At 46.3% G+C, this 18,442-nt stretch overlaps 1 protein-coding gene across 1 annotated transcript in view; it reads left to right on the top strand.

Annotated features, from left to right (window-relative positions):
* Pcsk2 (proprotein convertase subtilisin/kexin type 2) overlaps positions 1–16,446 on the top strand; it is a 275,337-nt gene extending 258,891 nt beyond the window's left edge. The window contains exons 9-12 of the mRNA XM_004840850.4: positions 1,020–1,235; positions 2,780–2,880; positions 8,901–9,128; positions 13,514–16,446. Coding sequence (XP_004840907.1) covers positions 1,020–1,235; positions 2,780–2,880; positions 8,901–9,128; positions 13,514–14,000 — 1,032 coding nt within the window. The 3' untranslated portion in view covers positions 14,001–16,446. The remainder of the gene's footprint in view (positions 1–1,019; positions 1,236–2,779; positions 2,881–8,900; positions 9,129–13,513) is intronic.
* The last annotated feature ends 1,996 nt before the right edge of the window (positions 16,447–18,442 follow it).

Genomic DNA, 18,442 nt, shown 5'->3' with positions numbered 1-18,442 from the left:
GCCTTTGTCCTCTCACATCTCCAGGCTTCCAAGGAGGTGACATTACAGCTGCTCCCCTCTCCATACATCCCGCACCCCGAGCCCCTCTGCCTCCAGGGTAGGAGAGGAGGAGGCCAGAGGCAGGTGGCCCCATCCTGATTCTTGCTGTAGACAGGAGAAGACTCCCCCAAGTCAGGGAAAGGAAAATGGAGGGATAAACACGGTAAGAACGAGGTGACACATGGACAGTGCTAAGCATGGTTGTTTAGGACAAAGCTCACCACCTGGAATTGGGCACCACGTGGTGAGGATCACCATGCACATCACTAACCCTTGAGTATTTAACACCTGAGCTGCTGTCTCGCTACCTGATGGTGTTAGACTTCCTCCTTACATTTGGTGCCCCTTGCACAGGTGAAATGTCATATAGTACTGTGTTTGACAGGAGTCTATGTGTCTGTTACATAGCTAAATGGAAATATATATGTATATTTACATTTTTGCCGAAAATGATATATAAGAATGGGATCATAATAGTTATTAAATAATAAACCCTAGAAAGATTTATCTTTCATTTTCCTTTCATATATTTTGATTTTTTTTTTTGGTACGGGGGATCAAACTCAGGACCTTGCGCTTGTGAGGTGGGCAGCAGCACCACTGAGCTAAATCCCCAGCCCACTACAGCCTTTTTAAAAAATCGCTCATTTGTAAATTTTAAGAAGATTCTTTCAGTTTTCTTACCTCATTATTCCCAGCTTAAATTGTAAACCCAGGTGATTTTTGTGTTGGATCCATCCTGAAAAAAAATTACCCATCATCCCCCCCATGAAAAGGGTGTGATTTCTCATTGAGATAAAAAGCAAATCCAGCCTTTTTCAGTTCAGTTGCTGAAGAGCCCCAAATCATGACCCGCCCGCCCCTACGTGGGGTGAGACCCCTCCCCCTCCCCCCTCCCCCCTCCCCCCAGGACCTGCCCTGGGCTGGGACGCCCTGGCTCCCCGTGTTGGGCTCAGCAGCAGCATCTCCCTGCTGTCCAGGGCCGCGGGGGCAAGGGCAGCATCTACGTGTGGGCCTCTGGAGACGGTGGCAGCTACGATGACTGCAACTGCGACGGCTACGCCTCGAGCATGTGGACCATCTCCATCAACTCGGCCATCAATGACGGCAGGACGGCGCTGTACGACGAGAGCTGCTCCTCCACCTTGGCGTCCACCTTCAGCAACGGGCGCAAGAGGAACCCCGAGGCGGGCGTGGTGAGCGTGGGCTCCCTGTCCCCTTCCCTGGTGGCCAGGCCCTGGGGGCGTGGGGGACGCGCAGCTCCCTTCCCTTCCCCCCCTCAGAGTTAGGCAGGCTCAGAGGACCCCCTGTCCCCACGCCTGGTGACGCTCTGTGACCACGTGGAGACTGACACCCGCAAGCGGAAGCAAGACCACCGCCGCCTCTTCCCAGCTCGGTTTCTGGAGCATTTCTGGTGCATTGCTTTGGCCCACAAATAATAAGGAATCTGCTTTATCAGCCGGTCGCCCCAGCACGCGACTCAGAAGAATAAGTTGTTGCGTGAATTGGGACATTACACCAGCACCCTCAGCCAAGCCCCGCCCACACATGGCAGCAGTTAAAACACAGCGTCCCCGGATGAGCTTCTCCGAGTCCCCAGAGCCCCTAAAACTGGACACACCTGTGTGTCCTCTCAGAGAGAGTTGTGATTCTCTTAATGTTTTAAAATCCATTCGTGGTTTTTTAATTGAAAAAGTTAAGAATCAAAGACTTAGGTTATAATTCTATGATTTCCTAAGCAAAATATCTTCCCTGGGCAACCGGGTATCATGGGAGATTCCCATTCCCGAGCCACTTGTAAAGTCGACCGTCTGGAGCTATCACTCACACTGTGGCTCTTCCCACACCTCCACTCCCAGGGAAGGCTGGACAGCATCAGCCCCGCCTGGTAGAGGAGCCCTGGCCCTCTCCTCCTACCAAGGCAGGCAGGGAGAGGGGCAGGAAGGGGTCTGAGGGAGGCGCCATCCTCCTGTCCCCTGACCTCGCTCCTCCCACTAGAAGCCACTCCCTGCCAGGCCGCTGGTGTGACATCTCCAGCTCTATCAATGGCTCTTTCTACTCGGGCTAGCGAGGAGCCTTGGACTTCTGAGTAAGGTAGTTTTGCCCCATAGACACCTTTACACCTCCCTAACCCTTTGTTCCTCAAGTGATGGGCTCGACAGAGGAGAAGGCAAATTCCTGTGGTTTACATTTGATCTTCACAAAGCCCCCAGGTCTTTTTTTTTTTTTTTTTTTTAACCAGGGATCCAACTCAGGACCTTGTGCTTTCGAGGCAGGTGGTGGCACCACTGAGCTAAATCCCCAGCCCCTCCAGGTTTTACAAACACTGAAAATGGACTTTTTCTCTTTGGAGTCCCAATGCAACAAATTTAACCATTGCCTTGATGAGGTGGAGGTAGTGACTTGTTATTTTCCACCTCATCATATTTCCTTTTCAGATTCAGGCAATAAATGTCTCTAATCTCTAGTCAGAATACATTTGCTTCTTTAAACAATTGAGTTACCTTTGAACACTATAATGATAATCTGCCTTTTTGCATGGGCTGCTAGGAAGCTCAGACTAAAGAGATAAGTACACAGCTTATCCTTACCCTTAAGCTTATCCTTAGTTTCATCTTAATCTTCTTCAGAACAAGGCATAGTTTAAATACAATAAGTAGATGATCCTCTGCTCCACATTGTTTGGGGATTCAAAAATAGTGTGATTTATTCACTCGTGACTCAATATCTTCCCTTCTAGGCCACCACAGATCTGTATGGCAACTGCACCCTGCGGCATTCTGGGACATCAGCAGCGGCTCCTGAAGCAGCTGGGGTTTTCGCGCTGGCTTTGGAAGCCAAGTATGTGTATGACTCAGGGCCCTGAAGGGTGGTGAGACATGTGCCCCTCCACTCCACAGTGGTGGGACAGCCTGGGAGTCAGGGCCCTGAACTCTGCAGGACATTTCTAAATGGCCATGAGCCTCATCTCTCTCTCTTCTCCCCCCCCTCCCCCATCTCTGTCTCTCCTTCACACATACACACACAATACAACTACTTCCTTAGGAGACCACACGTATCAGATACCGCACAGGGGCACAGCGATCTCTCTCACCATGAAGTCCACCCTTTATCCTCCTCCCTGTGCTCCTTGCCCCTCTATCCTGTAGGAATATTCACCCTCAGATAAGCAAAGAAAAATCAAATCACCAAGCTGGGTATCTAGCAAGGCCTTTCAAAACGTTTGGCAAACAGGATGCACCTACCCCACATCTGTTCATTTGTGAGGTGAATTCACTTCCATCTTTCCCTTTTTATTTTTCCCCATATTTTTTATCAGTGCATATTGGCTGCACGGATAAACTGGTTGCACTTTGGCAGATTTGTATTGGCACACAGCATACTTTAATTGTTTCCCCTCCACCTCTCCCTCCACCTAGTGCCACATGGTTTTGTTGTGGAGGTCCTTGTGTATAATGTGTTTTGATCATATTTATGCTCCCTAGTACCTACCCTGCATTCACTTCTTAACACTGTGACAAAGTGGAAGAAATCACATGGTATAGACCAAGAAGTGGGCTTTCCTGGGAAAGAGAAGCCCATTCCCTGGCTCTCATCCTCATGGAGAGGCACCTTGGCTCCTGCTGGACATATAGAGTAGATCCTTGACTGGTGAACTAAATTCATTCCCAAGGGCTGGTTGTAACTCAAGTTGGTCAACTGAAGGCTCAGGCTCCTCTACACAGCCTTCAAAGTCTCTTGTCTGTGTACAGACAGATCTCAGGGTCCTTAGCAAGACATTGTCCCAGGATTTCTCAGTTAACCCCACAGAGGAAAGAATGTTGTAATGTTCCTTCCAGAATTCTTTAAGGATTAAATATGTATCTGAGACCGTCTGGAAGCACAAGTAGCCAGCATTCGAGTCATAACTCAAGATTTTGTTTATAAGTTAAAGCTAAAATTCTGGTTGTAACCCAAGTTGTTCGTATGTCAGGCCAATTGTAACTTGAGGGTTCACTGTACTTTGGATTGATCGTTGGTGCAGCCACTGCACACTACTGCACAGGTCCCTCAGCAAAGCCAGTGGCCGGCCCTGCACTCAAGGGATGGACACTCTGGCTTGGGACATGGCGCACATACTATGAATGTCACTGCTGGCTGTGCAGGGACCTTCAGAGAAGCAGCCAGCAGCACCAACAGCTTGTGAAGAGCTGGCTTCAGGCTCCTGGGAGGGGGAGCTGGGTGTCGCACCCCTGTCACAGCTGCTAGGCATCCATCTCTAGGCACTCCGTCACGCAGTTCATGTTCTTATTCACAAAATAGGCAAGAGTCACCTCCTAGAATAGGGAGGAACTTTGGAAGACTAACCAGTCCAACACTCTGGTTTCAAGCACACAGGCATAATTATTCTCCTTTTGTAGATAAGACCTTTTGACACCAGTCAAAACTTTGATTATTCTGGCAAAAGTCAGATGGAAAATTGAGGACACCAGGAGAGGAACACTGGTCACAACTTATGGATTAAAGACAGATACTCTGCCCTATTAAGAACAGAAACCAAAACTTACATGTGATGTACACTTCCTAAAGATGACCTTGTTCATCTCAGGGCCTGAATGGACTCTGGAGTCTGAGTGGGTCTCACTCACTCCAGGTGCAAGCAGAAACAGGTCTCTCCTTCCACCCTCAGCAGGCAGCACTTGACACACAGTCCCCTGGGATTCTCACAAGAAAAGCCACTTGCCCAGGCTGCTGTATTCCTAGAGATTCGTGCTTCTGCACGGATTATTCACCATCCCTTTAGCACACATGCACTAACACATGCTTGCTTTCTAAGAAATCCCACTCAATAACTTCTTATTTTTCATTGGCCAGAACTGTCACATGACCACCCCACGCTACAAGGGAAGCCAGGAAATAGAGCTTTATAGCTGAGCATAATACTCTTATGAATAAATTCAGGTTTGACTAATAAGAAAGGAAAGAAATGTAGGTACAGAAGGAAGGAAAGAAGTGTCTAACTGGGCAATCATCCACCTTTTCTGAGTCTTATCTGCAAGATATAGAAAGTTATATTGTTCATCAGATTCAAATGACTTCCTGGAATTTTGCTGCTCAGCCTCAGGAATATTTCTTTAGGATAAATTTTAAGGATGACTTAATCTTAAAACTGAAAAAAATGTGTATTTATACACTTTTAAATATTATAACCAATACTTTCTTTGGGAAAAGTGTACATTCTCTTCTAACTTACTTCAATTCCCAATACACAAGATTGACTTTACTATTGTTAATAATAAACATTTATCGAGTGCCCACCCTGCACTTGGTACTTAATACACACGTGAACTATACATAGCTCTGCAACAAACCTATGAAACCAGTGAACTCTGCATGGGTTAAAATCTTATCAAATGAGTTATGTTATTCCAAGTCCTTTAAATCATTTAACTTCTGAAGAGAACAGTCATTCAGGGTTTTGCCACTTTTTTTTCACCATGCCCCTCTATGAGAAATAAATTCTCCATTGGAGCCCAACACACATGTGTGCACATCCCCCATGTTAAAGATGAGAAGGCTGGAGGTCAGGATGCTAAAACAATATGCCCAAGTTCACTCTGTTGGATTTGAACCCTACTGTGCCTGGGCTCCGGGGCTGAGATCTTTCCTGCGCCCAACCATTGGACCTAGAAGAGACACTGCTACCATGGAGTCAAAAACAAGCCCATAGCATCCAGACCTTTGGGCCCTGCCATGATTATTTTTTAAACTGTGCCCAGATGGTTCCATTGTGCAGCCAAAGTTAAGAACCATCATTTAGACCAAAGTTCTCCAGGTCAGTATGCAGAAACAGCTGGGCAGGGGTCTGACTGTAAATTCCCAGGGCCACACCTTCCCGTTTGTTGGTTCAGGAGGCTGGGAATGTGCGTTCGTCATGGGGGCCTTGAGGACCACCACAAGGCACCACTGAGTTCCCTCTGCCTCCTGAGCTTCCCTTACTATCCTCTCACTGTCTCATTACAGAGCTGCCCCTGCCCCTTAGGCCACAGCCTCTGCACAGGCAGGGCCTCCTCGTGACGTTCTCAGAATGAGTGCAGCACTGGGTGGGGGACACACACGGAATCCCTTCACGCCCAGCACCTGTCACAGGCTGTGTCTTGCTTTCCCAGCTGTTGTGTAAAACTCTCAAGAACAGGGAAGAATACCTCACATTACTTGTCCTACCACCTCCAACGCCATGACATTTATATTGCAGCTACTCTAAATGTATTTTTTATTATGTAACAATCGCCTGTGAGTCTAGGTGATGTTGTAGGGTTAAAGCTTAACTAACACAGGTCGCAGAAACATCCACTTTTGCAGACTAGTCTATGCCATCAATTCTTAAATTGCTCAGAAAGGGCAATTAGGAGGAAGCCAATTTTACTTTTCAGACATATGCAAGTGGGCAGCCAAACAGTGTCACATAGTGACCCTGGGGTAGAGACTACACTGATTTATCTCATTTATCTCAGAGGTGACAAGTCCTGTATATTCTCTCTTCCCCCTCCCCTTCCCCTTCCCCTTCCCCTCCTTCTCCTCCTTCTCCTTCTCCTTCTTCTCTCTCTCTCTCTCTCAGGAAGCACCGCCCAGTTTCAAGGCACAGCTAAAGGACCATCCTCCTGTTATCCAGCCCTTAGGTCATTTAGATCCCATTGGTCCATACCTTTGGAATTAGTAAATTCATGATCCCATTCCAGCAAAGCATAGTGCCTTTAGCCATAATCAGCTTCAGGAAGATTTACACCATTCTCTTGGGTCCTAGGGGACCATATGTCCCAGATATGTTCTGAACAGTCTCAAATAAGCACTGACCTTCCTTTGACCTTTCTCCTTAAAAGAAAGAGATCTGTGTTCCCAGTGCCTGTGGATCACTGGGACACTGCCTCTGACTCAGAGCTTCAAACCAATGAACTCTGCATGTGTTCAAATTTTATCAAATGAGTTACGTTGTTCAGAGTCCTTTAAATTGTTTGACTTCTGAAAAGAACAGCCAGCAATTCAATTTTGCCAATTATTTTCACCATGCCCTTCAATGAGAAATAAATTCTGCACTGAACCCAACACACATGTGCGTGCACACTTGAGTCTCATGAGAAAATATTAAAGCAGAATATTACATGCAGTGCCCCTTGTTATTATCTCCTGCTCAGTTTCATTTTTTAAATAATAGCTACACATAAAATCACTGATTCTCCACCTTGCTTGTCTACTGGGATGATCTGGGAAATGTTAATAATTTTCAATAGTGAGCTCTCACTCCCTGAGATTCTGATTTAATTGGTCTGAAGATGGTGGAAGCAGGGGGGTTTTCTGTCCCCACTCCGAAAAGATTTTAATGAGAAGCCCAGACAGATACCCTGTGCAGTAAGCTCATTCCTCAGCCCACAAATGAGCTACAACTTGCAAATTTGAAACCAGACACCAAGGTATAGCAGACTCTAGTTTCCACAACAGAGCTTTGGCAAGCAGACTGATTTGTGCTAAGGACCTTCCTGGGCACTGGGCATACAACAATGTTGAGTCGCCTTTTCCCTTGAAGGTGACAGTGTCATTTTCAAAACTGGAGCAGACCCGTGTAGACAGCACCCAGGTCAGGAAGCAAACACTGGCAGCACTCAAAAGCCCTAAGGTCTCCTTCTATTCACGAGTCCTACAGCAAACCAAGAACCCAACTCCCAATCACATGGATTCCTTGGTCCTGTTTTTATACTTTACACAAATGGAATTGAACAATTTGTTTGTTGCTTTTACAGCCTTTCCCTTGCTGTCACAAAGTGCTCGATGCTAGGTATTTAATAAAGACAAATAGTTTACTTAGCTCACAGTTGTGGAGGCTGAAAGTCCAAGACCAGGCAGCAGCTTTAGTTTGGCCCTTTTAGCTACATCACATCATGGTGGATGGCATCATGGTAGCAGTGCAAGTGACAGGGAGCAGGCACACGGCAGGACCAAAAGCCAGAGAGTGGGGAGGGGCCCATCCTGCGCTTTTGTAATGATCCTCTCTTGGAGCTAACTGGGGTCCCCTGAGGACATCATAATTCCTCTTGAGGGCAGTGTCTCTGGTGACCCCATCACCTACCTGTTTCTACCTGTTAAAGGTTCTGCCATCTCCCTGTAGGGCCATCCTGGGACCAAGCTTCTGGTGCAGGTGCCCTTGGGGGACACCCATACCATGTCCACACCACAGCCTGCTCTTCTCTTTTTGGCTTCCATAGGTCAACTTTGTATTTATCGGATTTGTCAGTATTATTTGGGATAATTATATTTCATTCATTCTCATCGCTTCCTAGTATCATACATTGTCTAAGTTATTCCACGACTGGTTTATTCCTTCTAATGTAGGTGACATTTGTAGTTGGCAGTTTGGGGCTGTGAGCATGTCTGATAAACATACATATCTAGGTCAGATGCAGATCTAGAAATGAATTTCTAGGCTGTGGGCTCGGCATGTAGAAAACTTTAGCGGTTGCAGCCATTTACACACCAACGGCAAAGTCCATGGGTCCCAGCCGCCCCACATCTTTGTCAACACTTGGTGTTGCCAATCTTCATTTGAGCCATTCCATTGTGTGTGTGTGTGTGTGTGTGCGCATGCATGCGCATGTGAGAACATTTTTTTGAATGAGTGTTTAATGAGATAGGCGAGAAAGTCTTTTCTTTGACATAGACAGCGTTTCTAACTGGTGCATGAACCCCTTCCCCCAGTGGGGAGTGCACAAATGCTCCGCAGTCTCCCAAGGGTCTGTGTCCTGTGCATCACTTATTTTAGTTGTGTGTTTCTCTCCTTCTCCGCCCTGTCCCCTGTCCTTACTCTTGTGCTCTCTGCCTCCCACACCCAGCATGGGGCTGACCTGGCGAGACATGCAGCACCTGACGGTCCTCACCTCCAAAAGGAACCAGCTCCACGATGAGGTCCATCAGTGGCGGCGCAATGGGGTTGGCCTGGAGTTTAATCATCTCTTTGGCTACGGGGTCCTGGATGCCGGCGCCATGGTGAAAATGGCCAAAGACTGGAAGACCGTGCCAGAGAGGTTCCACTGTGTGGGAGGCACCGTGCAGGACCCAGAGTAAGTGGGGACAGAGCCCAGGGATGGCCCCTCTCCATCTCAGGGGTGTGTGCTCCTCTGCCTTGTGTCTGTTAGTCATCTGCGCTTGACCCATCTACACCCGGTCTGAGGCCCATGCTCTCCTCCATTCTCCTTTGGTCTGGGATTCTTTGCCACTCTCAGAATCAGTCACAGAGACCTGAATTTGAATCCTGCCTTCACCACTGTAGACAAGACTTTTGACCTCTCTGACCCTCTCTTTTAGCAATTTTCGACCTCTGCACCCTGCCCCCTTTAGCAGTAGAAAAGCTACATGGTAATACATGGTAATACAGTGTTTTTATACTCAGTAGATTATTGCATCAGATTACAAGGCATTAGTAAAAAGCTCTAGTGGCAGGTCTAGTGCCCATGGTAATTCCAGAGCAGTGAAATACTTGCAGTGATTGGGTTGAAATATGAAAATCTGGGCTCTTTGATAGCAAAGCTGAGAAAGTGCTGATGTCACTGAGTTGAGGGCTATATTCACATCAAAAGAGGAGTTAAGTTTCTATTATGTGAAGTATGATTGAAAATATGTAAATATGGGCTGCGGATTTAGCTCAGTGGTTCTGCCGCCTGCCTGCCTCACAAGCTCAATGTCCTGAGTTCGATCCCCGGTATCAAAAAAATGAAAGAAAGGAAGGAAGGAAGGAAGGAAGGAAGGAAGGAAGGAAGGAAGGAAGGAAGAGAGAAAGAGAGAAAGAAAATATGTGAATGTTTAAATTTTTTAAATTGTATTACAGCAAAACACACACTGCCGTTAATCCTCCTCAAAATACTCTCCTTCCCTCAAACGCTAATGCCATTGTCCCTGCCACTTTCTAAAGCATCTCTGGAAGCTCTGCTTGCTGAATGTCTTTAGTTGTGCTGTCATGGCTGCCTCAATATCCTGAATTGTTTCAAATGTTTTCCTTTCAAGGCCATTTTGACTTTGGAGAAAAGCCGGAAGCCACACAGTGCCAGCTTGGTAAATAAGGTAGATGAGGACACACCACATTTTTCCAAGCCTTCCTTTGTATTGGATAGCACTCGACAGTAGCATTCACATTGTTTTTTAGCACACCTGGTAAAGACACTAGTGAAATGGGACTTCCAGAACTGCTTCAGAAAGTAGCAAGGATGATGGGATCAGTGCATTCTAAGTGAGGGGAAGGAATTTGAGGGGGATTAGTGGCAATGTGTCTTTTACTGTAATAAATTTTTTTAATTTAAATGTTCATCATACATTATGAACACATATTATGGGATAGAAATATTAAGATGAGGGGTTTTTTCATCTAAATGATTAGACCATTTGAATGACCCAATATGCCCAAGATAAGGCCTTGGGGCTTTCCCTAAAGAGCACTCCCTGAAGATCTCCGGAAAACCTGCCTAGTGAGTGTTCACTGTCCCTCGAATCCCTAACTGCCATGCCAGAGGGTCTGTCACTGTGGGATCCCCGATAAGACAGGAACCTCTGGGTGAATGCTCCATCCTGTCCACAGTAACTAACTTAATTCAAGTCAGTGTGAAAGGGTTTCACTGTTTCCAACACAGAGGAAGCAGAGAGTGTCCTGGCCTGACCCTAGCTGGGCTCTCCACAGAGACAGGCTCTGGCTGGCCCTGTCCCAGGGCCTCTACAAGTACAGACATTTGGACACAGGATAACTATGCTTTGAATGAAGGAGGGATGAAAGTATTCAGCCAGTATCCCTGGGCACAAGAAAGGTATCAAAATGGTGTCCACAGGCACAGCAGGCCAGCCAGGAACTCAGGAAGGAGCCCCCATGGCCAGGGCCAGCAGCTAGCTGCATCCCCTAAGTTCCCTCTGGTCCTCACCCACCCTGCTCCCTTAACTTGTCCTGAGAGGCAGGTGAGTGAGGCCCAGGGCAGATGTGCATAGCAGAGAACTCAGCGGGGACCCAGGGCTGGCTACACTCTGACTCCCTGGAACTACGCGTGCAGGGGGCTGCATAGAGCAACAGACAGCCCACCCGACTGCCACTTTCCATGCCATGCAAGAAGGAGTGCAGAGTGGCAAGTGTCAGGTTTGTGGGTTTCCTTGGCATTTATCTTGCCAGAGAAGGAGTCAATTTGAAAAGCAATTTTCCAAAGAGGCTTTATCAAGGGAGTCAACAAAAGATGCTTGGCTTCGCTCAAGGGGAGCCTCAGAAGCTGCACCCTGCTGCACCTGCCTGTGGAAGGAGCTGAGCTACGAGACCTGTCCTGCTGGCCAGGCTGCAAGGAGCGTCAAGCTCAGGTGCACCCCAATCCTTCTGCAACTCCTTAAGACTGTGGGACTGTGGACTCTAATTCTGAATTTTAAGTGAATTTAGAAATATAGTTTAAGTGATTAAAATATATGATGAATATTTAAATGTTTTCCTATTTATTACAGTAAAAGCCACATTGCCATTAATCACCCTCAAAATACTCCCCTTGAATTGAACACGTTTATCTATTCAGTGGAAAGGCAGACTCATAAAAACATGACAGTGTGTCCTCACCCACTTTATTCACTAGATCTGGCACTGTGCAACTTCTTTCTCTTCTCCAAAGTCAAAATGAGCATAAAAGGTGAATGCTTTGAATGAATTCAGGTCATCGAGGCAGCCACTACAACACTACTAAAGACACTCACCAGAGGACTTCCAGAACTGCTCCAGGAAAGATGGGGAAGGGCATTAGCACGCACAGGGACTGAGGAAAGGGCACCAGTGCCATGTGCCCACCAGACATTGCACTTGGGGTTTCACATGTGATCTTGTTCAACCTCTCAAGATCTCCCACAAAGCCAGTGAGACTTCCAGCTCCTACATAATTTCCCCAAACTCCATGACCCTAAGCACAGAAGCAGAATTCTACCCCAGTGAGGTGTTTTCCCATAGATTGGAGTCCTCCCGTCAACTGCACAGTCTTCAGATGTGATGTGCCTCAAACATGATGTGCCCAGCTTCTCATGTGGGTAGGAGGCCAGCTGAGGAGGAGACTGGAATGGAGAGAGACATGGTAGGGAACGCTTAGGCTGAACCCCCAGGAACTTCAACCCTAGGGCCAAAGACACCCCGCAAAGTTTCAAGGACTGTCTTTCTCTGGAATTCATTAACCCGACTTCAGCTTCTTTTAATGGGAAAACAAGTTGAGGATTCCTAATCTGAAAATCAAAAATGCTCCAAAGTCCAGAATTTTCTGAGCTCCAACAAGATGCCACAGGTAGAGAATTCCACACCTGACTTGTGTGATGAATCCCAGTCAAAACACAGGTGCATTGAACACACTATTCCACATTAGGCTCAGGCTATGGGTATAAGGCACACGCAAAACAAAGGGGTGCTTCATGTTTATTCTCGGATCCAATCCTAAGATGTCTCATTATGTGCATGCAGATATTCCAAAATCCAAAATGCTTCTGGCTCCAAGCATTTCCAATAAGGGATGTTCAACTTGTAATAACAATTATATCGGTGGCAGCATCTGTGTACCAAGGAAGGCAGTGTGAACTCCAGCCCCAAAAGTCAACCCCAAGACAACACTTGTTGAGTTTTTTGAGAGATGATTCCAGGAAACACCAGTGAGGAAAGGGAGATGTGAGACAAGGGAAGAGAGAAAAGGCCAGCAAAGAATCCGTGAATGACCCAGGCACATGCTTTTAATCCCAGCACTCTGGGAGGCTGAGGCAGGAGCCTCATCAAGTTATAGTCCTCCCTAGGCAACAAAACCCTGTCTCAAATTTTTTTTAAAAAAAAGGGGCTCTGGAGGGCCGGGAATTTAGCTCAGTGGTTCTACCGCCTGCCTCGCAAGCACAAGGTCCTGAGTTCGATCCCCGGTACCCAAAGGGGGGGGGGGGGCTCTGAGGATATAGCTCAGTGTGAAGGTCTTGGTTTCAATCCCCAGTACTACAAAGAAAGAAAGAAGGTAGGAAGGGAGGGGTTGGGAAGAAGAGAGAGGGGGATGAAAGGAAGAAAGCAAGGAAGGCAGGAAGGGAGGGCAAGTGCCCCTGTGGACAAGTAGGCTCAGCCCTCCCGGGGACAGAGCGACCCCCCACTGAACGATGCTGTCCACCAGCAGTAGAGGGTTCAGCGCCCGGCTCCCCTGGGCTGTGCTGCACAGAGAAGAAACCTCTGGATGCTGAGGTAACAGATTCAAGGTGACTCTCGGGGGCTTCAGGAGACTGGTAGGGCCCCAAGCTTGCCTGCTACCTCCCTCTTCCGGGGAAGGTACAATCTGCGACTTCCTCCAACTGACACCGCTGGCACAGGAATTAAACCCCATCTGTGTGACAGCCCCAACCCCCTGCTCCTTCTGCTCCTGGAGCTGCCTGCAAAGCCCTGGCATGGTGCCTGCCCCTGCCCTCACCTGTCTCCTCTTCCCTCTGCCTCCAGGAAGATCCCACCCACCGGCAAGCTGGTGTTGACGCTCACCACGGCTGCCTGCGAGGGGAAGGAGAATTTCGTGCGCTACCTCGAGCATGTCCAGGCCGTCATCACAGTCAACGCCACCAGGCGAGGAGACCTGAACATCAACATGACGTCGCCCATGGGCACCAAGTCCATTTTGCTGAGCCGGCGTCCTCGGGATGATGACTCCAAGGTGGGCTTCGACAAGTGGCCTTTCATGACCACCCACACGTGGGGGGAGGACGCCCGGGGGACCTGGATGCTGGAGCTGGGCTTCGTGGGCAGCGCACCTCAGAAGGGGGTGCTCAAGGAGTGGACCCTCATGCTGCACGGCACGCAGAGCGCCCCGTACATCGACCAGGTGGTGCGGGATTACCAGTCCAAGCTGGCCATGTCCAAGAAGCAGGAGCTGGAGGAAGAGCTGGATGAAGCCGTGGAGAGGAGCCTGAAGAGCATCCTTGGCAAGAACTAGAGCCACCTCCGCCTCCTCCCACACCCTTCACTCTGTGTCGCCTCCTCCTCCTCACCCCACAGTCCTGGCAGGCACCCAGCAATCACTGTCATCCCACCCAGGCGACTGTCTTCTCTATCAGCAGCTTCGCCCACTGTCCATGATTATTTTCGTTATGATGGAAGCTATCTTTTTTATTCTCTGTCCCAAATATAGTGTTCCCACCAACATCTTCGCCCCATGTGTAACTATTCCTTATTTCTGTCATTTGAGTGTGTGATGTCCCACAAGGAAAGCTGGGACAGCTCCCCTCTCCCTGGTATTTTTCATATCTGAGTAAAGAATGCATGAAGAAAAGTCACATTCAGGGACCCCAAGAACATTTGTCTGGTCTCATCTGAGGAGTCACAAGAAAATCACAGCTGGTGGGGATGGCTCATTCTGCAGCCACTGAAGCACAGGGAGAGCTGTAAACCCTTTCTTCAAAGAGGGTGGGAATTTAGAAAGATTTGTCAGGGACAGAGGTTACATTGACATCATGAGAAAGGTGCCGTCCATAGAGAGCCTTAATCACCGAACTGGGAAAAGAGATTCAAAAGCGTGAATGTTGGAAATTTTTTCACCACCGCCACGATCGTAATTCATCAACTCAGCAGGCAGCTGACAAGGACCTCAGTGGCGTGGCTGTCTGTCGCCAACTGCAGCTCTGAGTGATGGCAAAATCTGCCAGTGCAGCCCCAAACCCCCCCCATTTAAATAGAGTCCACCCCCGCACTCTTGCCAGTTTGGGGGGCTCCTCCCAAAACTGTCCAAAAGAAAAAATTAAGGTAGGTCTGGTGACACATCTGGATGAGTACTTTGCTAGCTTTTAAAATGGAAATGTTCCTTCTCCTACATCACTCTGAGACTTCTTGATCTGATGTGATAAGATGAGTTTTGTTTTGTTTTGTTGTTTTGTTTTTTTTGACAGCTTTACACACATCTAGTTGGGCTCTGATCTCCCAAAAACATCACTGGAGGGAAATGTAGTCCCTCACGGGGTGATGATTTCTGTGTGGGAGACGCGGTCTCTGTTCTGCAATGGGCCAGGAAGGGTGAGCAGCACCTTTGGAGATGAGACCTTCAGTGTCCCACGAGGGCTTTGCCATGTCACCCCAAGGAGCCAGGGGCCAGGAGGAAGCAGGAGGCCTCCAGCAAAGCACACAGTTGCCATGTTGGCAATTTAGAGATCCATGAGAACATCTAACACACAACTCAGTCATTAGGGTTGCCAATCCCAAACACACCATTTCATTACCAAACAGATATCACCAAAGTGGCCTATGGTCACTGCGTTCCTTCCTGAAGATTGGCCTCTTGCAGCCGATCCCAGAACCTGGCCATTCCCACAAAATGATTCTTTCTCAGCCACTCCTGGCCCCATCCCTCCCGCCCAGCCTGAGTCCCTTCACTAAAGCCAGCAACTTGGGGGTGTTGGGTTCCATCCCCTGACAGTGGCATCCCTGAGAAAGAAAGCTGGAAACCTCACTTTCTTTTCTGCCCCACATTCGCATGAATATCTGTCTTCTCCAATACCTTGTGACTTTCTCCGCATACTGCTTTAAAGTGTAATACAACTTATGATTTTTTAAAAGAAATTTATTACTTGTTGCAAAGGTCTTTTTAAACCAGTTTAGATTTCAAGAAAAAAAAATAATGGAAATCATTGAAAATTCATTTCACATTAATGGTCTGAAAATAAACCAAAGGACATTATGTGTGCATGTATGTACAAGTGCACACAGAAATATATATACATATGTAGACTATACACATGTGTGTATATATGTGTATATATACACTTGTATAAATGTATATACACACATATACCTGAAATGTGTGTATGTGTATTTATTGAAGAAACAGATAGCATATTCATCTCTAAAAGAATATTCAGAGAATATCAAGATTCTGGCTGAAGAAAAAGGTCGGTGGAAATTCAGGTGAAAATGTTCAATTCCCATTATGTCACCTCTGTGATTTTGCAGCTCTCTGTATAAATATTAAATGTCTTATATAAGCAACAAAAATATAAAATAGTTGTCCATATTTTCACAGTTGTGGTATAATTTATGAAATTAGAGAATAACTTATCAGCTTCTTAATAGAAACAGCAAGTTTTGATATGAGTATATAGTATATAAAAATATAATATATAGTCCTATATATAAATATTTGGTCTCTATTTCATTTTTTGCAGCAGTATTAACACTAAACTATGCCCAGCTGGTGATGTTTTTATGATATTCCTGATCCTAATACAAGAGACAGCTATTTATAGCCATTTATTTTAAAAAATGAAAATAAGTGAATAACAATTATTCAAGTTGCCATTGTTACTCCCTGTGACAAAATTTTATAAGTAAATTTTAAAAGATATGTTGTAAATTAGGAGGCACAACAATAAAACTTAACCTTCCAGAAATTATGTGAGATGTACTATATCTATCTTACTTGAAACACTCCATCCATTAAAGGGGCAGATAATAAAAGGTTGCCCAAGAGAGATCCAAAAAGCCTACTTTAGTAAATATGCATTGGAGGCATGATTAGCATATAAATCATACACAGATAATGATTAACAGCAGTATTTTTCATACTCAGGTTACTTCTATGAGTGGATTGTAAAACCAGTTTAGGAAGTTGATACCAGCATTTTTTAAATAGAATATTGTAGGAGGATAGAGCAGAATAGACTAGATTATGTGTATTAAAGATAAGTATTGTTTCATGGAATATTTGTTTCCAGAATGTGTGCATGTGTGTGTGCATGTATGCATGCACATGCATGTGTGTGTGTGTGTGTGTGTGTGTGTGTGTGTGCTGGATCACAATGTAAAATATATTTCTTACTGTGAATCACGGTCAAAAGTCCTTTAGAACTAGGCATGGTGTCTTACACTTGTAGCTCCAGCTACTCTGGAGGCTGAGGCAGAAGGGTTGCAAGTTTGAGGCCAGCCTCAGCAAATTTACCCTGTTTCAAAATAAATTTAAAAGGGCTGTGAATGTAGATCGGTTGTAGAGCACTTGCCTGGCATGCTCAAGGGCCTGGGTTTAACCCCCAGCACTGCAAAACAAAACTAAACAAACTTTTCAGAAACATCATTTTAGAATACATTAGCTAAGCTAGATTAAATTATACTAGTTACAAATAACCTCAAAATTTCAGTGGTTTAATACAACCAAGGCTTATCATTCACACAAATTCTAAGGAGGCTGAAGATGACTCCCCCAGGCCACAGTCTCCAGGCAGGATCCACACTGCTTCCATCCTGTGGTTTGTAATCATAACTGAGGCTGCTCCAGAACCCATAGCAGACTCTCAGCCACTCTTCCACATTCACCCTGAAGGAGACGACAGGTCACATACTGGTCAATGATCTCACTTGAACACAGAATGACTGGGAAATGTCAGATGCCTGATGATACTTGATGAGCACTGATGTCTCTGCCACAAAGTACTGGACAGTGCCTTGAAACATACTCCTAAATTCTGACTGACATGGTATATTAATCACTTGCCTGTTGCTAGGACATAATACCTGACACCCACAACTTAAAGGAGAAGACGTTCCATTTGGCTCATAGTTTGAGGAGATTCAGTCCATGGCCAGCTGGCCCCAAGGCAGGCACATCATGGTGGAAAGGTGTGGTGGACCAAAGCTGCTCAACTCATGGTGTCCTGGAAGCAGCACAGGGGAACAGTGCCAGAGAGGAAGAGGCCAGGGACCAGATATAGACAGAAGGCCATACCTCTATGACCCACCCAGGTACACCCAGAAGTGTGCTTTACTAATCCCCTAGGTGGCTCCCAAGCCAACCATCACACATGGTAATCCCTAGTCATGGATGGTCTGTGAGCACTGCTTCAGACTAGCTGTACCCTACACCATGGGACCACGTGCTAGCACAGAAAAATCCTAGTAGTTCATTGCAAAAACAATTTATAATTTGTTCTCTGATGCAGCATTTGTCAATTTCAGTTATTAAAATCCTAAGATGGCCAGGGATTTAGCTCAGTGGTTTCACCACTTCCTGCACCAACACAAGGACCCGAGTTTGATCCCCAGTACCAAAAAAAAAAAAAAATCCTAAGAAAGCCTCTGACTGAAAACAGATAGTGAAGAGTATAGATAACACCCAAAGTGACACAGACACTTCTGTTCAATACTTAACTTCAGAGATTGATTCCTAAAAAATTAAGCTTTTTAAAAAATATATAAATTTCTTGTGCAGTTATTATTCTATGTCATCATTGTCACTTATAAATTAATGATAGGTTTTTATGGAATCAATATGTTCATTGATTAGAATGATTACATGAAAACCACACAGTATAAAAGACACGTCATAGGGAACAGGGAGATAGATCATTTGCAAATAGGAAGGGGACCAAGACATGGAGGAAGGGGAGGTAAAGGGAA

Source organism: Heterocephalus glaber, unplaced genomic scaffold, assembly GCF_053883595.1.
Source record: "Heterocephalus glaber isolate CG9 unplaced genomic scaffold, H.glaber_assembly_v1.0 deba00001532, whole genome shotgun sequence".
NCBI lineage: Eukaryota > Metazoa > Chordata > Mammalia > Rodentia > Bathyergidae > Heterocephalus > Heterocephalus glaber.
This window is presented reverse-complemented; position numbering and strand designations above follow the sequence as displayed.